The following is a 27,552-nucleotide window of genomic DNA, read 5'->3' on the forward strand; positions in this document are numbered from 1 at the left end:
AGTGGGAGAGGTGGAAAGGCGTACGCAAATTTGCCTGACCAGTTCATCCATATCGCATTGCCTTTGGACAATGGGTGTGGGTATCTGGCGGCGAAGCTTGGGCATTTTTTGTTTTCGTGGGTGGCGAATAGGTCTATTTGTGGATGCCCCCACATCTGAAAGAACCGGTGAAGAACCTGTGGGTGAAGTTCCCACTCGTGGATCTGCTGCGTCTGTCTGCTGAGCAGATCTGCCATGGTGTTTTGGACTCCTGGGACATGCTGGGCTAGGAGAAAGATTTTGTGTGGAATTGCCCATCTCCATATGCTCTGTGCTAGGAGAGAGCTGTGGAGAGTGTGTGCCGCCTTGTTTTTGAATGTAGTACTTGGCCATCATGTCGTATGTGCGAATAAGGACGGCCTTGCCTAAAATCTGTGTCTGAAAGGATTTTAGGGCAAGAAAGATTGCCAGTAACTCCAGATGGTTGATGTGGAGTAACTTTTGTTGCGGCGTCCATGTGCCCTGCACTGTGAGGTGTAATAGATGAGCTCCCCAGCCGGAGAGCGATGCGTCCGTTGATAGGATTATTTGTGGAACCGGGTCCAGGAACGGTCAACCTCTGGAAAGATTTGTGGTGTTCCACCACTACAGAAAGCGATGGGTGCGACCGTCTACCAACACCAGATCTGTCAGTTGCCCCTGGGCCTGGTTCCATTGGCGCGCTAAGCACTTTTGGAGTGGACGCATCTGGAGTCTTGCATGAGGCACTATGAAAATGCAAGAGGCCATCATCCCTATTAGTTGCATAAACACTCTTGCAGGGAGAGAGTGTTGTGGTATGAATCTTTGACGCAAAGCCTGAATGCTTGCAATCCTGGCAGGATTGGGGTAGGCTATGGCTTTTGAGGTGTCTATGGTGGCACCGAGGTATTGCTTTGTGTGGCATGTTATTAGCTGGGACTTTTGGTGGTTCACTGTGAAACCTAGCTGGTGAAGTAGTTGGATTGTAGTGGCGGTGTGATGTACACATTGGTTGTAGGACGCGGCTTTTATTAGCCAGTCGTCCAAATATGGGAAGGCGTGAATGTGCTGTCTTCTGAGGTGTGCCGCCACTACCGCTAGGCACTTAGTGAATACCCTTGGTGTTGTTGTGACCCCGAATGGGAGCACCATGAACTGGTAGTGTTGCCCGTCCACTACAAATCTGAGGTACTTTCTGTGAGCATGGTGTACCGGAATGTGAAAGTATGCGTCTTTAAAGTCCAGTGTGGTGAGAAAGTCGTTCTGGGAAAGGAGCGGAAGTACCTGCTGAAGTGTTACCATGTGAAAATGGTCCGAATGTATGTATGTGTTTAGAGGCCGGAGATCTAAGATAGGTCGTAGAGTCTCGTCTCTTTTCGGTATCAGAAAATAAAGGGAGTAGACTCCTAAATTTTGTTGACTGGCGGGGACTTGTTCTATCGCCTGTTTTTGTAGGAGGGAGATTACCTCCTGTTTTAGTAACGTGGAATGTTCTTGTGACATTGGGCGTTGCCTGCGTGGAATGTTTGGGGGGGTAGATGACAATTCTAGGCAGTACCCTGAACGAATAATTTGGGTCACTCATCTGTCTGAGGTGATGGTCTCCCAGACGTGAAGGAAATTTTGTAGCCTGCCCCCGACCGGAGTGGGATGGCCTGGAGGGAGCAGGGGGAAGTCATTGGGTAGGCGGTGTGGCAGAGCGGGCCGTATTTGTTTTGCCTCTGCCTTTATTGTTATTGCCTCTATATCCGCCTCTTTGATAACCCCTTGTGAAGGTGGATTGAGCAGGGGATTTGTAGGACGTTGACGCACTATCTGAGGAGTAGCCTCTGCCCGTGCCCCGAAAGGAAGAGCGGCGAAAGGAGCGCCTAGGAGGGTGTGACTGCAGGGCTCCCATAGATTTCACCGTATCTGTGTCCTTCTTCATCTTCTCGAGGGCCTCATCTACCTTTGGACCGAATAGATGTTCTTGATCAAATGGATGATTTAATATGGAGGCCTGTACCTCAGGTTTAAACCCTGAAACTCTCAGCCAAGCATGGCGACGGAGGATGACGCTAGTGTTAATGGGCCTGGAGGCTGTGTCTGTTGCGTCTAAGGCACAGCGTATAGAGGTGTTAGTTATAGTCTTACCCTCTTGAATTAATTCATTGGCCCTATTTTTGTATTTTTCTGGGAGATGGTGCATGATGGTTTCTAGTTCATCATAATGCGCTCTGTCGTATCTGGCATATAGCGCTTGAGTGTTGGCGATACGCCATATATTGGCTGCCTGTGACGCAGTGCGCTTTCCTGATGCGTCCAGTAGCTTTGACTCTTTGTCAGGTGGTGGTGCTTCGCCTGACGCCTGGGAGTTTGACCTTTTCCGTGCAGTGGAGACCACTAGGGAATCCAGTGGCGCTGGCCCTTTGATATAGGCAGGATCTGTGGGGGCAGCTTTATACTTTTTTTCTATGCGTGGGTTAATGACCCTAGCCCTGACTGGGTCTTTAAAAACCTCTGGCGCATGTTTTATTACCCCCTTGAGCATAGGTAGTATAGCAGTAGACCTATGTGCTGTATCAAAGGTATCTAGGAGGAAATCCTCCTCTACCGGGTCAGTGTGTAGCTCTACCCCATGATAATGTGCCGCCCTCTGAAGTAGGTGGTGAAAACCTAATGAGTCCTCTGGTGGAGATGGCCTGGATGGATAAAGGTCATCTTGTGGGACATCTGGAATGTCTGGATTATTATAATTGTTCCATGGGTCTGGGGAACCTGTAGGGGTGGGGTCTTGTGGCACATCCCCTGGATCGTAGTATGGGTCCCCCTGATCATCATGGTCTGGAGACGGGGTCGGAGAGCGATGAGGCAGGGGTGGAGAAGGCGGAGGGGGCGGAGGTGGAGAGGGTGGAGGAGGTCGAGGAGGTGGGGAAGGCACTCTGAAAGGGGAGTAACAGTCTTTCCTCTTTGGAGGTGGTGGCGGAGCCGGTTTGACCAAATGTCTCTTTTTAGAAAAAAGTGCCAAATGTCCAGTTTTTGGATCCTTGGTATGTGTCTTTTGCAAGGGATCCGGTGTAAACAGTTCCTGAGACAAAGTTTGTTCCGTCGGCGCCGAAGGTTTCGGGGCCGATTACTTTTTAGGCTTGTCCGTGCCATGCTTTTTTGGAACCTCCGTTTTTTTGGTTGGCACCGAGGTAGGCTTCTGCGCGGGAGTGTCGGTGATGAGGGCCTTATGGTGTTTGGTCGGTACCGAAAGGCTGGGTTTCGACACCGAGGGCTTTGGTGCGGAGCTTGGTGTTGAGGTGGAGGCCGGTCTCTTTTTCAGTGCCGAAGTGTGTTTATCGGCACTGCTGGCAGGCTGGCTCGAGCCGCCGGAAGGCTTATAAGGCTTCTTCACCGGGCCCGAAGGTGGGGTGTTCGAAGCAGTGTCTTTGGTCTTGCCTAGGCCCGGAGGCGAAGGCGTGACCGAATCCTTTTTAGGTGTAGGCGCGGGTGTGGGAGGGGGTATAATACTCACGACCCTCTGCGCCGGGGTGATGTCCTTCACATCCGAGTCGTCGGCTTCGGAAGCACTGACGAGGTCCTCTTCGGTGTGCTGCTGTCCCGGAGCTTCAACTGGAACGGAGGTCGAGGAGTGCGCCATGTTTCGTCTGGCCCTTCGATCTCGAATAGTCTCTTTTGATCTGAAAGACTTGCAGGCGGGACAGTTTCAAGCCCCGTGTTCAGGGGAGAGGCAGAGATTGCACACCTCATGAAGATCGGTGTGGGGGAATTTGGACCCACATCGAGGGCAGTTCTTGAATGGAGTTCTTTCCATCAGCCGGGACCGAAGCTTGGATAGGCCCGAAGGCCGCCGTCGATGACTGGAATCGAAGATGTGTCGAAGAGAAGGTGATTGAGGAGATCAGGATCTGAACAATACCACGATGAGCGAGGATTCTGATTCGATCGTCGAACTGGAAATGTTCGGAACCGGAGCGCGAAGTATTACATCCGATCCGATGGCGGAAAAAAACAATCTGAGGATGGAGCCGAAGCCCATGCGCAATACGAACCAAGGGAGGAGTCAACGACCTCGTGACTTCCAAAGACTTTCCAAGAGGAAAAACAAACTGCAAACACCCGGGCCCAACACCAGATGGCGATCTATGCAAAAGTGTGTAATCTGCAGCTCATATGCCTCGAACATATAAACTTTCTGCACCGCAGTGTAAAGCAGTGGTATTTAAATATAAACTGGCTGCATCGCAGTGTAAAGCAGTGGTATATAAATGTAACTGTCTGCACCGCAGTGTAAAGCAGTGGTATATAAATATAAACTGGCTGCACCGCAGTATAAAGCAGAGGTATATACATTTAACTGCCTGCATCTCAGTGTAAGGCAGTGGTATATAAATATGAACTGGCTGCACCGCAGTGTAAAGCAGTGGTATATAAATATAAACTGTCTGCATCTCAGTGTAAGGCAGTGGTATATAAATATGAACTGGCTGCTCCGCAGTGTAAAGCAGGTGTATCTAAATGTAACTGGCTGCAGCGCAGTGTAAAGCAGTGGTATATAAATATAAACTGGCTGCACCGCAGTGTAAAGCAGTGGTATATAAATATGAACTGGCTGCATCGCAGTGTAAAGCAGTGGTATATAAATTTAACTGGCTGCACCGCAGTGTAAACCAGTGGTATATACATTTAACTGGCTGCACCACAGTGTAAAGCAGTGGTATTTAAATTTAACTGGCTGCACTGCAGTGTAAAGCAGTGGTATATAAATATAAACTGGCTGCACCGCAGTGTAATGCAGTGGTATATAAATATAAACTGGCTGCACCGCAGTGTAAAGCAGTGGTATATACATTTGACTGGCTGCATCGCAGTGTAAAGCAGTGGTATATAAATATAAACTGGCTGCACCGCAGTGTAAAGCAGTGGTATATAAATATGAACTGGCTGCATCGCACTGTAAAGCAGTGGTATATAAATTTAACTGGCTGCACCGCAGTGTAAAGCAGTGGTATATACATTTAACTGGCTGCACCGTAGTGTAAAGCAGTGGTATTTAAATTTAACTGGCTGCACTGCAGTGTAAAGCAGTGGTATATAAATATAAACTGGCTGCACCGCAGTGTAAAGCAGTGGTATATAAATATAAACTGGCTGCACCGCAGTGTAAAGCAGTGGTATATACATTTGACTGGCTGCATCGCAGTGTAAAGCAGTGGTATATAAATATAAACTGTCTGCACCGCAGTGTAAAGCAGTGGTATATAAATGCAACTGGCTACACCGCAGTGTAAAGCAGTGGTATATAAATATGAACTGTCTACATCTCAGTGTAAAACAGTGGTATATAAATATAAACTTGCTGCATCTCAGTGTAAAGCAGGGTTTTATAAATATAAACTGGCTGCACCGCAGTGTAAAGCAGTGGTATATAAATATAAACGGTCTGCACCGCAGTGTAAAGCAGTGGTATATAAATATAAACTGGCTGCTTCTCAGTGTAAAGCAGTGGCATTTAAAAATAAACTGGCTGTATCGCAGTGTAAAGCAGTGGTATATAAAAATAAACTGGCTGTATCGCAGTGTAAAGCAGAGGTATATAAAAATAAACTGGCTGCATCGCAGTGTAAAGCAGTGGTATATAAATATAAACTGGCTGCATCGCAGTGTAAAGCAGGGGTATATAAATATAAACTGGTTGCATCGCAGTGTAAAGCAGTGATATATAACTATAAACTGGCTGCATCGCAGTGTAAAGCAGTGGTATATAAATTTAACTGGCTGCACAGCAGTGTAAAGCAGTGTTATATACATTTAACTGGCTGCACTGCAGTGTAAAGCAGTGGTATATAAATGTAACTGGCTGCACAGCAGTGTAATCCAGTGTTATATAAATATAAACTGGCTGCACCGCCGTGTAAAGCAGTGCTATATAAATTTAAATGGCTGCACCGCAGTGTAAAGCAGTGTTATATAAATAAAAACTGACTGCACCGCAGTATAAAGCACTGGTATATAAATTTAACTGGCTGCACCACAGTGTAAAGCAGTGGTATATACATTTAACTGGCTGCATCGCAGTGTAAAGCAGTTTTATATAAATATAAACTGGCTGCACCGCAGTGTAAAGAAGGGTTTTATAAATATAAACTGGCTGCACCGCAGTGTAAAGCAGTGGTATATAAATATATACTGGCTGCACCGCAGTGTAAAGCAGTGGTATATAAATATGAACTGTCTACATCTCAGTGTAAAGCAGTGGTATATAAATATAAACTGGCTGCACCGCAGTGTAAAGCAGTGGTATATAAATGTAACTGGCTGCACAGCAGTGTAAAGCGGTGGTATATAAATATAAACTGGCTTCACCGCAGTGTAAAGCAGTGGTATATAAATATGACCTGTCTACATCTCAGTGTAAAGCAGTGGTATATACAGATAAACTGGCTGCATCTCAGTGTAAAGAAGGGTTTTATAAATATAAACTGGCTGCACCGCAGTGTAAAGCAGTGGTATATAAATATATACTGGCTGCACCGCAGTGTAAAGCAGTGGTATATAAATATGAACTGTCTACATCTCAGTGTAAAGCAGTGTTATATAAATATAAACTGGCTGCAACGCAGTGTAAAGCAGTGGTATATAAATGTAACTGGCTGCACCGCAGTGTAAAGCGGTGGTATATAAATATAAACTGGTTTCACTGCAGTGTAAAGCAGTGGTATATAAATGTAACTGACTGCACCGCAGTGTAAAGCAGTGGTATATAAATATATCTGGCTGCACCGCTGTTTAAAGCAGTGGTATATAAATGTAACTGGCTGCACAGCAGTGTAAAACAGTGGTATATAAATATAATCTGGCTGCATCGCAGTGTAAAGCAGTGGTATATATATTTAACTGGCTGCACCGCAGTGTAAAGCAGTGGTATATAAATTTAACTAGCTGCATTGCAGTGTAATGCAGAGGTATATAAATATAAACTGTCTGCATTGGCTGCACTGCAGTGTAAAGCAGTGTTATATTAATTTAACTGGCTACACAGCAGTGTAAAGCAGGGGTATATAAATGTAAACTGGCTGCACCGCAGTGTAAAGCAGTGGTATATAAATGTAACTGGCTGCACTGCAGTGTAAAGCAGTGTTATATAAATATAAACTGGCTGCACCGCAGTGTAAAGCAGGGGTATATAAATATAAACTAGGTGCACCGCAGTGTAAAGCAGTGATATATATATATAAACTGGCTGCACCGCAGTGTAAAGCAGGGGTATATAAATATAAACTGGCTGCACTGCAGTGTAAAGCAGGGGTATATAAATGTAACTGGCTGCACCCCAGTGTAAAGCGGTGGTATATAAATATAAACTGGCTTCACTGCAGTGTAAAGCAGTGGTATATAAATGTAACTGACTGCACCGCAGTGTAAAGCAGTGTTATATGAACATAAACTGGCTGCACCACAGTGTAAAGCAGTGGTATATAAATTTAACTGGCTGCACCGCAGTGTAAAGCAGTGGTATATAAATGTAACTGGCTGCACAGCAGTGTAAACCAGTGGTATATAAATATAAACTGGCTGCATCGCAGTGTAAAGCAGTGGTATATATATTTAACTGGCTGCAACGCAGTGTAAAGCAGTGGTATATAAATTTAACTACCTGCATTGCAGTGTAATGCAGAGGTATTTAAATATAAACTGTCTGCATTTCAGTGTAAAGCAGTGTTATATAAATAAAAAGCTGGCTGCACTGCAGTGTAAAGCAGTGTTATATACATTTAGCTGGCTACACAGGAGTGTAAAGCAGGGGTATATAAATATAAACTGGCTGCACCGCAGTGTAAAGCAGGGGTATATAAATATAAACTGGCTGCATCACAGTGTAAAGCAGTGGTATATAAATATAAACTGGCTGCACCGCAGTGTAAAGCAGTGGTATATAAATATAAACTGGCTGCACCGCAGGGTAAAGCGGTGGTATATAAATATAAACTGGCTGCATCTCAGTGTAAAGCAGTGGTATATAAATATGAACTGGCTGCTCCGCAGTGTAAAGCAGTGATATTTAAATATAAACTGGCTGCATCGCAGTGTAAAGCAGTGGTATATAAATGTAACTGGCTGCACAGCAGTGTAAAGCAGTGTTATATACATTTAACTGGCTGCACCACAGTGTAAAGCAGTGGTATATAAATGTAACTGGCTGCACAGCAGTGTAAAGCAGTGGTATATAAATTTAACTGGCTGCATTGCAGTGTAATGCAGTGGTATATAAATATAAACTGTCTGCATTTCAGTGTAAAGCAGTGTTATATAAATAAAAAACTGGCTGCACTGCAGTGTAAAGCAGTGTTATATAAATTTAACTGGCTGCACCGCAGTGTAAAGCAGTGGTGTATAAATTTAACTGGCTGCACCGCAGTGTAAAGCAGTGGTATATAAATATAAAGGTCTGCACCGCAGTGTAAAGCTGTGATTTTTAAATATAAACTGGCTGCATCGCAGTGTAAAGCAGTGGTATATAAATGTAACTGGCTGCACCGCAGTGTAAAGCGGTGGTATATAAATATAAACTGGCTTCACCGCAGTGTAATGCAGTGGTATATAAATGTAACTGACTGCACCGCAGTGTAAAGCAGTGTTATATAAATATAATCCGGCTGCACCGCAGTGTAAAGCAGTGGTATATAAATTTAACTGGCTGCACCGCTGTTTAAAGCAGTGGTATATAAATGTAACTGGCTGCACAGCAGTGTAAAACAGTGGTATATAAATATAAACTGGCTGCACCGCAGTGTAAAGCAGTGGTATATATATTTAACTGGCTGCACCGCAGTGTAAAGCGGTGGTATATAAATATAAACTGGCTGCATCTCAGTGTAAAGCAGTGGTATATAAATATGAACTGGCTGCTCCGCAGTGTAAAGCAGTGATATTTAAATATAAACTGGCTGCATCGCAGTGTAAAGCAGTGGTATATAAATGTAACTGGCTGCACAGCAGTGTTAAGCAGTGTTATATAAATATAATCCGGCTGCACCGCAGTGTAAAGCAGTGGCATATAAATTTAACTGGCTGCACCGCTGTTTAAAGCAGTGGTATATAAATGTAACTGGCTGCACAGCAGTGTAAAACAGTGGTATATAAATATAAACTGGCTGCATCGCAGTGTAAAGCAGTGGTATATAAATGTAACTGACTGCACCGCAGTGTAAAGCAGTGTTATATAAATATAATCCGGCTGCACCGCAGTGTAAAGCAGTGGTATATAAATTTAACTGGCTGCACCGCTGTTTAAAGCAGTGGTATATAAATGTAACTGGCTGCACAGCAGTGTAAAACAGTGGTATATAAATATAAACTGGCTGCACCGCAGTGTAAAGCAGTGGTATATAAATATAAACTGGCTGCACCGCAGGGTAAAGCGGTGGTATATAAATATAAACTGGCTGCATCTCAGTGTAAAGCAAGGGTATATAAATTTAACTGGCTGCACCGCTGTTTAAAGCAGTGGTATATAAATGTAACTGGCTGCACAGCAGTGTAAAACAGTGGTATATAAATATAAACTGGCTGCACCGCAGTGTAAAGCAGTGGTATATATATTTAACTGGCTGCACCGCAGTGTAAAGCAGTGGTATATAAATTTAACTAGGTGCATTGCAGTGTAATGCAGAGGTATATAAATATAAACTGTCTGCATTTCAGTGTAAAGCAGTGTTATATAAATAAAAAACTGGCTGCACTGCAGTGTAAAGCAGTGTTATATAAATGTAACTGGCTACACAGCAGTGTAAAGCAGTGTTATATAAATTTAACTGGCTGCACCGCAGTGTAAAGCAGTGGTATATAAATGTAACTGGCTGCACCGCAGTGTAAAGCAGTGTTATATAAATATAAAATGGCTGCACCGCAGTGTAAAACAGTGGTATTTAAATATAAACTGGCTGCACCGCAGTGTAAAGCAGTGGTATATAACTATAAACTGGCTGCATCGCAGTGTAAAGCAGTGGTATATAAATATAAACTGGCTGCATCGCAGTGTAAAGCAGTGGCAGTGGTATATAAATATAAACTGGCTGCACTGCAGTGTAAAGCAGTGGTATATAAATATAAACTGGCTGCACCGCAGTGTAAAGCAGTGGTATATAAATTTAAACTGGCTGCATCGCAGTATAAAGCAGTTGTATATAAATATAAACTGGCTGCACCGCAGTGTAAAGCAGTGGTGTATAAATATAAACTGTCTGCATCTCAGTGTAAAGCAGTGGCATTTAAAAATAAACTGGCTGTATCGCAGTGTAAAGCAGTGGTATATAAAAATAAACTGGCTGTATCGCAGTGTAAAGCAGAGGTATATAAAAATAAACTGGCTGCATCGCAGTGTAAAGCAGTGGTATATAAATATAAACTGGCTGCACCGCAGTGTAAAGCAGGGGTATATAAATATAAACTGGTTGCATCGCAGTGTAAATAAGTGGTATATAAATATAAACTGGCTGCACCGCAGTGTAAAGCAGTGGTATATAAATATAAACTGGCTGCACCGCAGTGTGAATCAGTGGTATATAAATATAAACTGGCTGCATCTCAGTGTAAAGCAGTGGCATTTAAAAATAAACTGGCTGCATCACAGTGTAAAGCAGTGGCATATAAATATAAACTGGCTGCATCTCAATGTAAAGCAGTGGTATATAAATATAAACTGGCTGCACCGCAGTGTAAAGCAGTGGTATATAAATATAAACTGGCTGCATCGCAGTGTAAAGCAGTGGTATATAAATATAAACTGGCTGCCCTGCAGTGTAAAGCAGGGGTATATAAATATAAACTGGGTGCACCGCAGTGTAAAGCAGTGTTATATAAATATAAACTGGTTGCATTGCAGTGCAAAGCAGTGTTATATAAATATAAACTGGCTGCATCACAGTGTAAAGCAGTGGTATATGAATATAAACTGCCTGCATCGCAGTGTAAAGCAGTGGTATATAAATATGAACTGGCTGCATCGCAGTGTAAAGCAGTGGTATATAAATATGAACTGGCTGCATCGCAGTGTAAAGCAGTGGTATATGAATATAAACTGGCTGCATCACAGTGTAAAGCAGTGGCATATGAATATAATCTGCCTCTACATCAGTTTAAAGCAGTGTTATATAAATATAAACTGGTTGCATCGCAGTGTAAGGAATATGCTACTTACCAGTATGCATCTGTTCTTGGCATGTAGAGCTGTAGAGCCACACACTTAGTATATATCGCCATCTGGTGTTGGGCTCGGATGCTTGCAGGTTGTTGTTGTCTTCGGAAGAAGTCTTTGGTCACGGGATAGGTGACTCCTCCCTTGGACCACAGTGCGCATGGGCATCCACTCCATCCTCAGATTGTTTTTCGCCATGATGGGAAATGATGGAGTTTGTAAAAATAAAGAAAGGATGTCCATGTGTAATATCTAAGTAAGACGATGCTGGAACAGATACAGGTCCCGGGGAGGTGGGTGGGCGTGTGTGGCTCTGCAGCTCTACATGCCAAGAACAGATGCATACTGGTAAGTAGCATATTCCGTTCGAGGCATATGAGCTGCAGATCACACACTTAGGATAGACTATACAGCAGTGTCTCCCCTAACGGTGGTCACCTGTATCAGTTGCAGCAGTTTGGAATAAAGTTTTAAGGACAGCCTGACCCACAGAAGCTTGTTGTTTCGCTTGCACGTCAACACAATAGTGTTTAGTGAAGGTGTGTGTTGTAGACCATGTGGCTGCCTTACAAATATCTTCTAAGGGAATGTTTCCTAAGAATGCCATGGAAGCCCCTAATTTGTGGAATGCGCTCTAGGGGGAACTGTTAAAGTGTGTTTAGCCTTGTGGTAGCATATTTGGATACATTTAACTATCCACCTGGCTATCCCAGATTTGGAAATGGGGTTGCCTTTATGTGGTGGAGAGAAAGCAACAAACAATTGTTTGGTTTTGCAGAAAGATTTGGTTCTGTCACTGTAGTAAAGTAGGGCTCTTAACATCTAAGGTATGAAGAGCTCTTTCAGCTACTGAGTTTGGATTTGGGAAGAACACTGGTAGCTCGACTGATTGGTTAAGATGGAATGGAGAAATGACTTTTGGCAGGAATTTAGGATTTGTTCTAAGAACCACTTTGTTACGGTGTAGCTGTAGGAATGGTTCTTGTATGGTTAAAGCCTGGATCTCACTTACCCTTCTGAGGGATGTGATAGCAATAAGGAAAGCCACTTTCCATGTAAGGAATTGTAGTTCGCATTTATGCAGAGGTTCAAATGGGGGACCCATGAGCCTTGTAAGAACAATATTTAGATTCCACACTGGAGAGGGTGGTAATCTGGGTGGAATAATCCTTTTAAGACCTTCCATGAAGGCTTTGATCGCTGGTACTCTAAATAATGACAAGTGTTGTCGATTTTGTAAGTAGGCTGCTAATGCTGCTAGGTGGAGACGTATGGATGAGTACGCTAAATTACATCTTTGCAAGTGTAGTAAGTAGCAAATGATGTTCTGTATGGATGCATCCAGTGGGCGTATATCATTGTTAGTGCAGTAAATGGCAAATCTTTTCCATTTTGCAGCATAGCAGGCTCTAGTGGTAGGTCTTCAGGCCTCTTTTATAATATTCATGCAGTCTGGTGGTATGTTGAGGTAACCGAACTCTAGGACTTCAGGAGCCAGATCGCTAGGTTCAGTAGATGTGGATCTGGGTTTCTGATTTCTCCATCGTTCTGGGTTAACAAGGACGGGGAGAGGCGCAGTTTTTGGTGTGGAACTAGAGAGAGTTCCAGCAGTGTTGTGAACCAGGGTTGACGTGCCCATGTGGGAGCTATTAGTATCAGCTTGAGAGACTGTTGCCTGAGTTTGCGTACCACGAATGGAATGAGTGGGAGAGGCGGAAAAGCGTACGCAAATCTGCCTGACCAGTTCATCCATATTGCATTGCCCTTCGACTGTGGGTGGGGAAACCTGGCGGCGAAGGTTGGGCATTTTGCGTTTGTGTGTGGCGAACAGGTCTATGTCTGGTTGGCCCCATTTTTGGAAGAATGGGAGTAGAACTTGTGGGTGTAATTCCCATTCGTGGATCTGTTGAGTTTGTCGACTCAACAGGTCGGCAATCTGATTGTGAACTCCTGGAAGGTGTTCTAATAGCAGGTATATGTTCTGGGGAATGGCCCATCTCCAAATGTTCTGTGCGAGCTGGGACAGCTGGAGAGAATGTGTGCCTCCCTGTTTTAGTATATAATACACGGCTGTCATGTTGTCCGTCCGGACGAGGACAGTTTTGTTCTGGAGATGTAATTGTAATGATTTTAGTGCTAGGAATACTGCCAGTAGTTCCAGGTAATTGATATGGAGCCCTTTCTGTTGAGGGGTCCATGTGCCCTGAATGGTGTGTGTTAGGAGATGGGCTCCCCATCCTGTGAGAGATGCGTCGGTTGTCAGCACTATTTGTGGAAGGGGCTCTAAGAACGGTCGCCCTTTATACAGGTTTATAGTGTTCCACCAGTTTAGAGAGCGATGTGAGCGGCTGTCCACTAACACCAGATCTGTTAGTTGTCCTTGAGCCTGATTCCACTGACGTGCTAGACATTCTTGCAAGGGACGCATTTGAAGTCTTGCATTAAGCACAATGAAGATGCATGACGCCATCATCCCTATGAGTTGCATGAACACTCTTGCTGGAAGAGAGTGTTGGGTTTGAAATTTTGCGATCAGAGCTTGTATTTTTGCTATCCTGGCTGGGCTGGGATATGCTAGGGCTTTGGAGGTATTTATGGTGGCTCCCAGATATTGATGTATGTGGGAGGGTTGGAGATGAGATTTTGGATAGTGTATTGTGAATCCCAAGTTGTGTAAGATTTAAATAGTTTGGTGAGTGTGTGGGATGCATTTGTTGAATGAATTGGCTTTTATGAGCCAATCGTCTAGATATGGGAAGACATGAATTTGTTGTCCTCTGAGATGCGCTGCTACTACTGCTAGGCATTTGGTGAATACTCTGGGTGCAGTTGTTACCCCGAACGGAAGGACTGTAAACTGATAGTGTTGTCCGTCCACCACAAATCTTAGATACTTCCTGTGAGCAGGATGCATGAGGATGTGAAAATAGGCGTCCTTGAGATCTAGTGTGGCAAGGAAATCGCCTTGTTGTAGTAGTGGGAGCACTTGTTGAAGAGTGATCATATGGAAATGATCTGAGTTTATGTACAGATTTAGGAGTCTGAGGTCGAGTATTGGTCTTAGAGTCTCGTTCTTTTTGGGGATTAGGAAGTACAGTGAGTATACCCCTGTAACCTGATGTTGTAAGGGAACTGGTTCTATTGCGTGTTTTTGAAGCAATGAGAGAACCTCTTGTTTGAGGAGTGTAAGATGGTCTGGTGACATGGAACGCTGCTTGGGTGGTATGTGTGGAGGGGTAGTGGTGAGTTCCAGGCAGTAACCATACTGGATAATTTGTCTTACCTACTTGTCTGTTGTGATGGAGTTCCAGACAGGTAGGAACTGTTTGAGTCTTCCCCCGACTGGAGTGGAATGGTCTGGGGGGAGTGGAGGAAAGTCACTGTTTTGTGGCGGGGGAGGTACGAGTGTTGGTATTGCCTCGACCTCGTCCCTTGGTGTTGTTTCCTCTATATCCTCCTCTAAAATATCCTCTATTGGGGGATGTTTGTGTAGAGGGTTTGAATGTGGAGGAGGTGTCTGCTCCCATGTTTTTGGAGGCTCCTCTGTAGAAGGAGCGTCGAAAGGAGCCACGTGGCTGTGGAGACTGTAATGCTCCCATGGATTTGGCAGTCTCTGTGTCTTTTTTCATTTTTTCGAGTGTAGTGTCTACTGCTGGCCCAAACAGTTGTTCTTGATTAAATGGTTGGCTGAGTATGGTACTTTGTACTTCTGGCTTAAAGCCTGAAATGCGTAGCCATGCATGGCGTCTAAGTAGTACACTTGTGTTTATTGCCCTAGAGGCAGTGTCTGCGGCGTCAAGTGCACATTTAATTGAGGTATTTGAGATGAGTTTTCCCTCTTGTATAAGGTCATTTGCCTGGGTCTTGTATTGGTCTGGTAGGTGTTGTAGCAGATTCTCCAACTGATCGTAGTGAGCCCTATCGTAGCGTGCTAATAGGGCTTGAGTGTTGGCGATACGCCAATGATTAGCGGCTTGTGCTGCTATTCTTTTGTCCGAGGCCTCTAGTAGTTTGGATTCCTTGTCGGGGGGCGGTGTATCTCCCGTAGTTTGGGAGTTGGCACGTTTCCTTGCGTTGGAAACGACCAGAGAATCCAGAGGGAGCTGTCCTTTAATGTAACAAGGATCTTCTGGGGCAGGTCTATATTTTTCTCAATTCTTGGATTGAGTACCCTGGCCCGTACGGGGTCTTTAAATACTTCTGTGCTGTGTTTTATGACCCCTTTAATCATGGGTAAAATTTGAACCGACTTCTGAGACTGTTCAAAAGTGTCTAAGAGGAAGTCTTCCTCGGGTGCATCGGAGTGCATGGTGACGCCATGATAAAGTGCTGCTCTGTGCACTAGTTGTCCAAACCCCAGGTGGTCATCTGGAGGTGATGGTTTGGAGGGATATGGTGTAGGGTCAGGCATATCTGGTAGAGGGTATGCCCAGTCATCCAATGGTACGGTATCTGGATTTGTGAACGGATCATTAAGATCATTAGGATCACCCGGATCACCCCCTCCCCCTAGGTCATCATCATCATCCTGTGGGGGGGGGGTGTATGTGATGGAGATGGTAGAGGTAGTGGTGGTGTAGGCAGAGGGGGTGGGGTAGGAGGTCATATAGGAGAGGAAGGAGGAATTGGTGACGTTGCCGAGTCCTTCTTCTTTATAGGAACTGGGGTAGGTGTTGTGTCCAGTTTCCGTTTCCTACAAGGTACAGCAGTGACATGTCCAGTTTTTGGATTAATATAGATCTTTTTTTGTGTTGGATCTGGGTGGAAAAGTTCTTGGTCTTCAGGAACAGACTTTGGTGTCGATTTTTTTGGTTCCGATCGAGGTTTTGGGTGATCGGTAGAGTCTTTGGCTTTAGGAGGTGTATTATAGTCCTTAGCCGGTGGTTTCGGTGCCGATGAAGTTTTCGGTGCCGAAGTTGAGTCTTTAAGCTTGGGAGCTTTCGGTGCCGGTTTGTCTATGGGCCTCGATGTTTTCGGTGCCGAAGGCGCCGGAGCCAGTTTTGGTGCCGAGAGGTCTTGTGTCTTCGGTGCCGAAGGTGCCGGTGGCACAATGATATGTGGTTTGCTCGGGCCCGAGCCACCGGAAGGCTTGTGTTTCTTCGGAGCCGAGCCCGAAGGTGGGGCTTCTGAAGGGTGTTTTCGGTCTCGACTGGGGCCAGCTGGCGAAGTCTTGACCAATGCCTTTGATTTTGGAGGGGTTGGGGTAGGGGCAGTGGTACTCATGCGTTGCCCCGGAGTAATGGGGTCGTCTGCTTCTGAGATAATTTGAAGTTCCTCGGAATCTTCTTCCGGGACATCAGGACCCTCATCGAAGATGTTTTCTGGTTCCGGGGCTGGTCTGTGTGCCACGATATGGCGTTGAGCTCTTCGATCCCGAATGGTCTTTTTGGATCGAAATGCGGCGCAGGCTGGACAGCTGGACTCGTCGTGTTCCGGCGACAGGCACAGGTTGCAGACCTTGTGATGGTCACTGTGTGGGAATTTTGCTCCACACTGGGGGTATTTTTTAAACGGCGTCCTTTCCATGAGCCGTAGGCCTCATGGGGCGGATAGGTCCAATCGTCCGCGTCCGGAACCGGTCCGATGAATTTGATGTCGAGTGAAGGTGCCTCGATGTAGTTTTGTAAAAGTTTTTCGCTTCGAAAGCTTGTTTTTGAAGTTTTCTACCGGAGTGGAAAAGTTACATCTGAACCCAATGGCGGAAAAAAACAATCTGAGGATAGAGTGGATGCCCATGCGCACTGTAGTCCAAGGGAGGAGTCACCTATCTCGTGACCAAAGACTTCTTCCGAAGACAACAACAACCTGCAAGCATCCGAGCCCAACACCAGATGGCGATATATCCTAAGTGTGTGATCTGCACCTCATATGCCTCGAACAGCAGTGTTATATACGTATAAACTGGCTGCATCGCAGTGTAAAGCAGTGGTATATGAATAGAATCTGCCTCTACATCAGTTTAAAGCAGTGTTATATAAATATAAACTGGCTGCAGATTATAAGTGCAGTGTATGTGTAATGAGGGTAAAGCATGAATATCTGATCGTAAAGCACACCTGAGTGTAAGTGCGGTGTATGTGTACGAGTGTAAATCATGCATACCTTAGTGTAAAGCATCAATGCTTGAGTGTTAGTGAGGTGTATGAGTGTAAATCATGCATACCTGAGTGTAAAGCAGCACATCTGAATACAAAGCATATACACCTGAGTGTGTAAAGTGTCTGTACAAGGACAAGGTATCTCTGCCTGAGGCTAAGTGGTCGTTCCTGGTTGTAAAGCAGGAAGTTAATCCTACATTGGTTGCGTAGTATTTAAAGCTTTGCATGAGAATAAACCTGTCGACAGTTGCAACCTTTCAAAGTATTAGGGAGATAAGAATGTTCACCAGATGTTTTCAATCCAACCTTCCTGTTGTATCCTAGCAGCTTTGTCCGCATCTGGTTGCTGTCTCCACTGGACTCCGGAGTGTGGACTCCAGGGGCAGAGTGCAGGCAGCTGCTGAAGGAGGAGCCCTCCAGGGGTTGTTGGACAGGACTCAGAAACCCGTTTCACCTTTCTTCATGCGTGTGGTGATTTAAGACGTCCCCCTTCCTTAATGCCTTAGTTTTCTGTTACTGTTCAATAATGTAAAGGCCCTGGCACTACCCTGGTGCAAGAGCTGTACAAGCCTGTTACACGGATAGTACAAAAGTCCGCATGTGACTCTGGCCTATGTCTGTTGATGCTGTACCTGGGTGTGCGTACGCGGTGGAGGGGCCTTCTGATGGTAGGTCCCAGGGATAGGAATGTCGTCACAGCTTCCCTGTCTGCGCAGGCACTGGATACTGAAAGACGGCTTACGACCTGCGGAAGAAAGAACACGCGTGCTGAGAGATGCCATCAACACACATGACCCTGCTATGAACACACATGCTGAGAACTGCAGGCAACACACATGACCCTGCTATGAACACACGTGCTGAGAGCTGCCATCAACACACATGACGCTGCCATGAACACGCGTGCTAAGAGCTGCCATCAACACACATGACGCTGCCATGAACACGCGTGCTAAGAGCTGCCATCAACACACATGACCCTGCTATAAACATGCATGCTGGGAGCTGCCATCAACACGCATGACGCTGCTATGAACATGCATGCTGAGAGCTGCCATCAACACGCATGGCCCTGCTATGAACATGCATGCCAGGAGCTGCCATCAACACGCATGACCCTGCCATGAAAACACATGCTGAGAGCTGCCGTCAACACACATGCTGAGAGCTGCCGTCAACACACATGACGCTACTATGTACCATGAAGGATACCTCGTTTGCCCAGTGAGGCACAGCCCCCACATTACCAATGTGTACTGGACTGCTGTTCACAGACAGCCAGGTAGCGGCATGTCACAGCAGCATAGGAGGAGTGTTGTAGACACTTTCTTAGTCATGTGTGCCATTTCTGACAGCCTTGTAGCCGATGCAGCTAGTCTGGAAGGCGATGGAGGCTGGGAGGGTGAGACAATGTCATTCAATGTTGGGGTGATGTGGTCAGGTTTCGGTAGCCCGTGATGAGCACTGTTCGGCGATGTGTGCAGGATGCTTTAAAGGGGGTCTGTGTTCTACATTTATGACTTCAGTGAGGACTCTACGATGCAGAAGCAAATCTTTCCCTTTTTTCCGGAGGGAGAGCTGGCGCTGTGCTGCCCTGGTTTGTTTTGTGTCGTGGCCTTTGCAGGTGAGATCTTTGTCAAGGCTGCACCCAAGAGGTTTCCACTGACTGCCAGCTGAGGGGTGAAGCAGTGTGGGGTCATGTCGATTGCCAAGTGTGGATCTGTGCTTCTGGGAGCTATTGGTAAAATGAGGGCCTCCCTCGCTTGGTTGAGGTTTGTATACGTAGGTACTGGACACTGTTTTGGATTAGACTAAGGCTGGTTTTGAGTCTCTGAATATCATTGGTTGAGGAGTTTAAGACGTAGGAGACACCCGCTCTGCCTCTACTCGTGGCAGTGGCTTGTGTCCACTTCTCCTTTTGTGTTCCTTGTAGTGCACTAGGCGCATGGAGCTGCCTGGCTCCTGTTACGGTTGGTGGCCATCTTAGGTCGGAACCCGCTGGTTTTATTTGGTTTATGATTTTATTTTTTAGCGCTCTTATTTTGACATTTTTATTTTGTATTTCCAGGTTTCTAGCTGCCCCCTCGTTTCTTGGTGCTTTAGCCACGCCCTTCTGTTGGCAGGCTACAAAAACAAGACAGCTGTGCAGACGCACCTCTGGCGCGCTGAAGGCACACCAAAGGCAGGCCCATCTGCCCCCGTCCGACCCTAGACAGCGCCAGCGGCCAGGCCCCTGCCGGCTCGGCGTCAGCTGCCTTGCAGTATACACAGAAGGAGGGCCTCTTACTTGCTCCGCCCATGAAGGAGGGCTGCAGGCATTCCATGGATGTCTCCTTGGGGGCAGTCAGCTGTGGTAAATGTCAGGGCAGACCCTGTGGGGAGGATACATCATCAGAGCCCGAAGCTAGCAGTGTTTTCTGTCTTTACTTTAACACAAATCTGAGATTTGGGACTTTTTGTCTGACCACCAGCCAGCAGCACTCTTCCTTGTAGAAACGTGGCTCACGGCGCAGTCGGCCCCTGATATACTAGAGGCCGTCCCACAGGATTATGCTATGAGGTTTGGACCGCCATGCTCTCCAGGGTAGAGTGAGGAATTTGGGGTCCCCTGGAGCGGGGTGGTGGTGGTGAGCAATTGTCCTGTTCATAGGAGCCCTTGAGTTGGGCTTGGACCAGCTTCCAAACAGGACACCAGTAGGAGCTTCATTAAACAGGAGAAGCAGTTCTCAGGGGGTCACTCCCGGCTGATGCACTTCTGTCGGGACATTAGTCTTGACTGCCACCGAGGGCACGCTATGGTCCAGTGGCCCTCCTCAACATCACTGCAAATGAAGCTTCCTCCTCCGTAGCCATGGTAGGGGAGAAAACATGCCAGTATCTGGAGAGGTATTGTTGGACTTGGCCCTTCTGGCAGGTTCACCCCTAAACTTTTTGCTTTTACTGGTGACCTGGTGGTAGTGATTTTTGGGTTTCTGCGCACTTTCCCTGTGTCCCAGAGTAAAGTGTGTGTGCACTCTAAGTGCATTTGGTGAGATAGGCCTACCCTCCCATAGGAATGCATGGGGAATGTATGTGTCCCTGGTAGTTCCTGATACGTGGGGTGTGCAGGCTCGAGTTTGGTATGTGCGGACTCGTGTGATCGAATGCTTCGCAATGATGTATAATGCGTGATTATGTCATGTGCGGAAGTGCCACTTCTAGGAGTTGGCATATTAGTGTAAAATGTGCAGTGACTGCCTGTCGCGTGATTGGCTGGCTGAGGTCATGTGACGGGCTAGGGAATCCCCAGAGTCAGGAGGAGTCACCCAGTGGTGAATGGGGAGATCAGCAGCTAGATGGGTGGGAGGAGTACACCTGGGTCCTGAATAGGGCTGGGTTTTCCCCACACAATGCTGGCTCCACCCCCTGTGGTGCGACTGATGGCCTGCTCTGTGAATAGGGAGAGGGGCTGAGCAAAACAAAGTGCTCAGGAACCAGTTGTAACTGGTTCGCCCCTTCCCTGCACCTTGAGACAAAGGAAAGCTATGTATAAAAATGGGGCTGTGTCCCCACAGAATCTGTTCTCTTCCAGGATCCAAGCTGAGGGGGGCTGCTGCTGCTGGAGGCCAGGAGGAACCGCCACTGAGGATTGCCTGGAGGGCCCTGTGAGCTGGCCCCTGGCCCAGCCTTGCCCCCCTGCCTACCTTCCTAAAACTTTGCTGGACCTTGTTTTATCCCTAAGCGCCTGGAAGCGCTTTTATTTTACTTATAGCACTAGGAGCGCTTTATTTGTGGCCCCCCTGCATCTGAAGGCTTCACCTGTACCTGCTTCAAAGCGCCTGGGGAGCGCTATACCTATTTACTGAGTAGCGCCTGCCGTGTGACCGGCAGCGCGGCGCTACGACGATCTGCAAGGGAACCCCGACGTAGGGATTCCCCCGCTTCTGCCGGGTCTAAAGCGGGAGCCCACCCCGCATTGTGGCGCTCGTCGGCGGGTGCCCACCCCGCTTATCTATTCACCTAAAGTGCGGGAGCCCACCCCGCATACTTGTGCCTGCCGCGGGAGCCCACCCCGTTTAGAAATCACCGCCGCCGGCCCGGGGGCCTCGCCAGCACCGTTCTCTCAGCCAGCGCTGACGTCAGGTGAGAGCCGCGCTGGGATTGGACCCAGCGCGGTGCGTCATCGGCCAACAGAGGGGCTCGTCAGGCCAGGGCCGCGTGGGGATTGGCTCCTGCTTCAGAAGCATCCATGGCAACGGGGAAGCTTAGCATTGTTTTCGCCAGCCCCGTAATCCATTGTTGTCACTTCACACCTCCTTAGACCGATTTTTTCCCCAGACATTGGTGCACATAACGGACTTTACGTATTTATGTAGGAATCAACCACAGCGTAAAATCCTTTTTAAACGTCAATCATGAGTTTAGCATTGTTTTTTTCGCCAGCCCCGTAATCCATTTTTGTCACTTCACACCGGCATAGACGGAATGTTCCCCAGACATTGGTGCACTATAAAACCCTTTTTTGTTCAACATCTCTTCAACCTAGAGATTTTTATCCACTTCCGTATCCCAGTGTGCAAGGGTTGCGGTCTAGTCTCTGTAAAAGCCCCAACCCGGAAGCGCTTCTAGGTGCTCCGCCGTCATCAGCTGACTCCCATTTCCAAGCCAATTACGGGAGCTTTAAGAGCGTTCTACCCGCCCTGGTTCCATTACACAGCGGAACCGCGGGAGGGACAGACTCGTAGCTGAGATTGTCAGCCAGGGCACGTAAGTACGGAGCCACGGCTCCGGTTTGAAGACTTCGTCCATCACTCAAATCCTTCGCTGGAGGTAACAACCTGATCCTTTTTTTACCTCTTTTTTCCCCACTAGAACTAAAGCTCCATTACGATCCTACCCGTTCTAGGTTCATGAGGCATTTTCCTCATATACATATAAGTATGCACCTTTGTTTCTAACCACGTTTCCCACCTGAAATGCCAATGATTTTTCACGTTTAGTTATAGAGTGTGTGTTTTCTGTTGTGTAGTGTCTTGTACTGTCCTTTCTTTTACAGGTCACTGCACACTTCCTGATAACGCTAATATTACAGTTGAAGCACGCTATTTAAAGTCACATTGTGGCGTTTGTTTACATTTACAGGTAATACGCTCTCCTTCTAGGGAAATTGATAAAGTCTCTGTTTCCCTTTGCAGATCTTCATACATACTATTAGGTATTGTATATACGTGCATTATTTACTGCATTTTTTCACTTTTACGTATTTACTAAGCACATGCTTCTAAGTTGGGAGGGATCTTTTTTCTGTCCTGATGAAGATGCCCAGCATCGAAAAATGTTGACCCACAAGGAGTAACCACACATTACGTAGGCAAACTCCGCACTTTTGTTTTTACTAGCACCAGCCCTCTCGGGACAAATTAAAGTTTTTTCTGTCTCCCTGGGCCAGTTGCTTTTTAACATACACATTCTCACAACTACAATAGACCCTCCCTTTACATCACACATAGTACTTCATCAAAAGTGCTCCCACGTAGTCGTAGGTCGTAGCACGCCCCGTCCCGCAGCGGGGCGGGAAGACCCCAATGATGAAGCATGACACCATGGGCCATTCTTGGTGTGTGAGGGGTATTTAAACAACACTGGGTGTGCCCAACCACGCTTTGGGACACTCATTCACCATTACCCCTGTTATCTGGTCTTTTGAGTACCTCCTTTTATAAGGTGGATCATTTTGTTTATAAACGGGGAGGCTCGGCCTGCTCTGACGCCGAGAGGAAGTACCGCGGGAGGCGTCCCCTGGTAACCGAGACGTTCCCCCCGCTGGTTGCGACCGCCAAGAACCCAGGGAGCACCGCTGGAGAGAGGTCCCTGCAAGCACCGTCCCGGGGCACAGTGCCGGTGCCTGGGACCTACGCCTGAAGAGCCCAGTGAGTGGAGCGGTGGTTGGTGTCCGGGGGAGAGGTGACACCGATTCCCCCCAGGCTGCTGAGGACCCGAGAGTGCCGGGGAAGGCACGGTACCTGAGCGGCCCCACCTACCAGAGGGCCGCTCCAACGACGGGGCCAGCATGTATGGTTTTTAAGCATGTGTGCGCTCTCCCGCTTCTCAGGGGCACATTGTTTGAGAGCCTATGAGGCTCCAGCAACTCGGGGGCATTCTTGTTTTCAGAGCCCACGAGGCTCCAAAAAGGCGCATGGTCCTAGAGCCCACAAAGCTCCAACGTTGGGGGCAACATTGTTCAGAGTCCAGAGGGACTCCAAAGGGGGCATAGTGGTTGTAGAGCCCTGTGAGGCTCCCACGTCTGCCCCCCCCCCTCGTTTCTGTAAGAGCCCAGAGGGGCTCCACGCAGGTGATATGTTTTGAGAAGGCACAGTGGTGCCCCAGAATTCCTCCAGCTGCCATGCACTTAGTGGGCAGCTGCAACATTTAGGTTGTGGACTTTGCGTTTTGGCTTGCGCGGCCTGCGCAGCCTTGCCCTGACTCTGCTGGACAGGGCGTCCTATCCCCCTACAAGGCCAGTTGGCTTAGGGACTGCCACAGGTGGTGGCTTATGTGAGTTTTGCGCTATTGTTCCTAACCTGCACCTCTGAATGTGTTTTTATGCGTCATGTGCCTTGTGTTTACACCTCTGAATGTGTTGTGATGCATCATGTGTAATGTGTGTTTACCCCTACAGGTATTGTGATACTTAGGTGGTTGCTTTTCTCCTAGTACAGGTGGTGCTAGTGAGGTCCTGGTTCCCTGCGCAATATTTTCCTAAGGTGGTTAGGGTTGCGTAGGTGGTACTTACCTGATACCAGTAGTTACTGGTCGTGTGCTACATATGTTATTTAGTGCTACAGTGATTGTATGTGCTATGTTCTAAAGCATTATTCCTATGTTCTAAGTGCTAATTTCTACAAAGTGCTAATTCCTGACAGTGGTCCATGTGGCCCTGTCCCCTGTACATATCCCCTCTAAATTCTGCCCGTGCCTGTTGGCACATTGTAAAGTGTGTGGTTTTATCTAATGTGTTTTGGTAATACAAAGGCTATTTTTATATAATACCTTGTGTGGAGTTTTCTTTGTGGTGGGCCTTGGGTGTTGTTGCTGGGTGCGCGCGCAAACGCTTTACACATCGCCTCCAGGATAAGCCTGACTGCTCGTGCCAAGCTACCAAGGGGGTGAGCAGGGGTTATCTTTGGCGTGTAACTCCCCAGCCCTGACTAGAGTGGTGGTTTCTGCCTGACTTTGGCGCAATCCCTAGCCAACCAGAAATCCCATTTCTAACAGGTATCCATTAAGCTAGCGTCCGCCAACTCCGCACACCAGTCCATGTTAGTATCATAGGGCTGGTATTCTTCAGGGTCCAGAAACCCCTCCCATTCTTAGAATAGGGCTCAAGGCTCCCGCCTGGAAGGTATGGCTCCAATCGGTGTCAAATGACACCCCTCCAGCTCTGTGTCAGAGTCAGTATCAGAATGGGGACGGCACCGCTGGTGCCGGGAGCATCAGCCTCGAGATCGGTGCTGGGGAAGGTCGAGGTGAGCGACCGGCACTGACCTGGATCCATCTGTGAATCCCTGGAGCCCGACTGGCACCGGAGCTTCCGTGACAGATCCAGTAGGGGCCCCTCTCAAACCTGCAGGGCCCAAAGGCACACCAGAGAGAACAGGCCACCCAAATATGAGTCGCATGGCCCCACAGAAGTCTTGTAATTTGGTGGGGGTCACTCTGGCTCCCAGAAACTAGGGGAGGAGCGGACATAGCCCGCGGAGCCAGGCCTTGAGTGTCGACGCTTTCTCAGAATGCTTTGACTTCTTCTTCTTTTGGTGTGAGTTACCCAAATGGCACGACGACTTTGAATGCGACAAGGATCTCGAAATCGGTGGCTGCTCCCAGGACCTTCCTCGCAACCAGGATCTGGATCGTTGCAGCATCGCACGTCGAGCCACCAGGAGCATGAAGGATCGCTGCCTCAAGGCCGTCGGGTTCATGGTGCGGCAATCATTGTAGGCCTTCAGATCGTAGTCGCACTCGAGGCATACAGGGTGCGGGACTGTCACTGACATCAAGTGGTGAGAGGTGCCACAGGGCTTGAAGCTTGCCTTTTTAGAGGACAGTCCTATCACAGCAGGAGGAAAAACTCAAAAAGACTGCAACAAAACGTCAAAACAAATTAGTCAGAAATTGACTATGGGGTAGCTCTTCCCAGATTTGCACTGACTGGAGCACAAAGAAAAGAACTGATGTCAGCATGCTGGAGTTGTGCCTGCCTATATTGGCACCACGCATGTCACTTCCGGCATGGACGACGCCGACAATACCATGAGGAGTTGAACAATGCCACCTTCCGACACGCAGGGGTATTGCTCGTGAAAAAAATTCAGGATCCAGTCTCATGTCTGAGAATAACTCAAAGGTAAGGAATCTGTGGCTAGAAGTCTCTATCAGATACCTAAGGTAAGGAACCTGCGCCATCAGATATGGACGACACCATATCTAGGTGCAAGAAGGCTGTGTTGAAGTTGGAATTCAGGACAGCCCCAGTTTCTGCTTCAGAAAAAATTCTTGCTGGTAACAGAGACATACGGGGTGGAGTCAGTTTCAGATCAGGGCTGATGGAAAAGTAAGGACCCTGACCAACCAATAGTCCTCCTAAAGAGTGGGCCTAAGTACCCGGGTAGTACAGTGTGGAGAACAACACCACAAGATATGAGTTCAGACCCCACTGCGGGGTCTAGGCACCTATCGCACTGCATGCCGGAGATGAAACAGAGGAAGTTTGGATGACATATCTGATGACGATAAGACCAACGTTGAACTTTCACAGCGAGGTGTACATTGAGTTTGAGGGGATGTCAGATGAATCAAGCCTCCTGAACTTGTGACAATCGTGAAATAATACGTGTAAGAAACTATCTTTAGGAACGAAGTAGGGAACTCTTGAAAGCTGCAAGTCTCACGTGCTGGTGACACTCAAGGCACGAATGAGGGAGGTGTTTGGGGGCTTGGAGAAGTGCGAAGACCCTGGAGCCTGTCTAACCTCATGGGATCGTAATGACAGAACGTGCCCTGGCTTTAACATAAACTCTTAATTTCTAAGCTGGTCTTTTGTCCTTTCACCCTACCTGGTTTTGTTAGGGGAGGCTCCTCCGTAGTAGCAGAGAAGAGCCGCCCCCCTGCTAAAGAGAAAAAAATATATATTTTATTCTCGCCTAACAAGCTGACAACGTGAGTCTTCTGCAGGGCGGGCCAGGCAATCCTGCTGGACAGGCATGGCAGGGGAAGGAGCGGTGGGCACATTTAAGCGTGCATGTGTGTTTGGCCGGCCGTCCTAGGCTGACCAAACACACATGCACACTTAAGTTCCTCCAACCCAGCTGCGTTGCACAGCCGAGATGGAAAAACACCCCAGGCTCCAATGAAGTGACCGAGCGGCAAACACAGCTGCCCAGACCAGTCTCTCATGCTGGAATATTCCCAGCACGAGAGAGGCACTGAGATGCTTACCAGGAAATTTCAACAAGAAACATCCAAAGTGTGGTTACTGGCAGGCGGGAGGTGGTAAAGCCCGACAGGTATTCTGAAACAAGCCACTGACTTTTAGGGTCAAATCAAAGCAAGACAGAGGGCTCTGAACAGCTGAATGATGTAATGATGTAAGGGGCACTAGGACCCTGCCGAGGGAGAACGAGGGCGGGCGGAAAGGGAGGAGCCGGGGACCAGGAACGGCAGTTAGCCGATACCCGATGTACAGCGTGATCGCAGAATAAAGAAGCTCCATAATACACAGCGTGTCCGTGTTCCTTGTCTCTGCAGGACACTACATCTGGCGACGAAGGTGGGGAGACGCAACACGCAAAGGAAGGCTAACTTGGTGTGGCCCCTGGGAAAGGGAAGCACCTAGCTGCGTGGTGGAGCCGAAAAACCGCGTGGCAAGTAAAGAACAGTGCGATCGTCCTCGCGCGCTGGGAGCCCACCCCAGCCATCCAGGAGTGTGTCGAACTGCCCGGAGCTCGCCCCGCCACACCGCGTGTGCGTGTGGCACATACTGAGGGTTAGAGCCTGCCGCCTGCCCACTCGCCGGGAGCCCACCCCGGCGGTGACTTCATTAAAAAAAAAAGAGGAGAGCCGAAGAAAGAGCCGCCTCACCTGGTGCCTGGCCGGAGAAAGTGCCGATCGAAACTGACAAGCGGTGAGTGAGATAGAGCGTGAATAAATAATATAGTTCCCGGTGAAGAAGAGGCCAAATCTCGTTACACACGAGACTCTTGCGGCGGCCATTTTGAAGTCAGGCCGTGTTATCCA

At 47.5% G+C, this 27,552-nt stretch overlaps 1 protein-coding gene across 5 annotated transcripts in view; it reads right to left on the minus strand.

Annotated features, from left to right (window-relative positions):
• Window positions 1-27,552, minus strand: part of CACNA1F (calcium voltage-gated channel subunit alpha1 F) — a 562,890-nt gene that overhangs the window by 24,616 nt on the left and 510,722 nt on the right. For all 5 annotated transcript variants that reach the window (XM_085629889.1, XM_085629888.1, XM_085629886.1 and 2 more), the window contains one exon: window positions 17,913-18,025. In XM_085629889.1, coding sequence (XP_085486015.1) covers window positions 17,913-18,025 — 113 coding nt within the window. The remainder of the gene's footprint in view (window positions 1-17,912; window positions 18,026-27,552) is intronic.

Source organism: Triturus cristatus, chromosome 10, assembly GCF_964204655.1.
Source record: "Triturus cristatus chromosome 10, aTriCri1.1, whole genome shotgun sequence".
Taxonomy (NCBI): domain Eukaryota; kingdom Metazoa; phylum Chordata; class Amphibia; order Caudata; family Salamandridae; genus Triturus; species Triturus cristatus.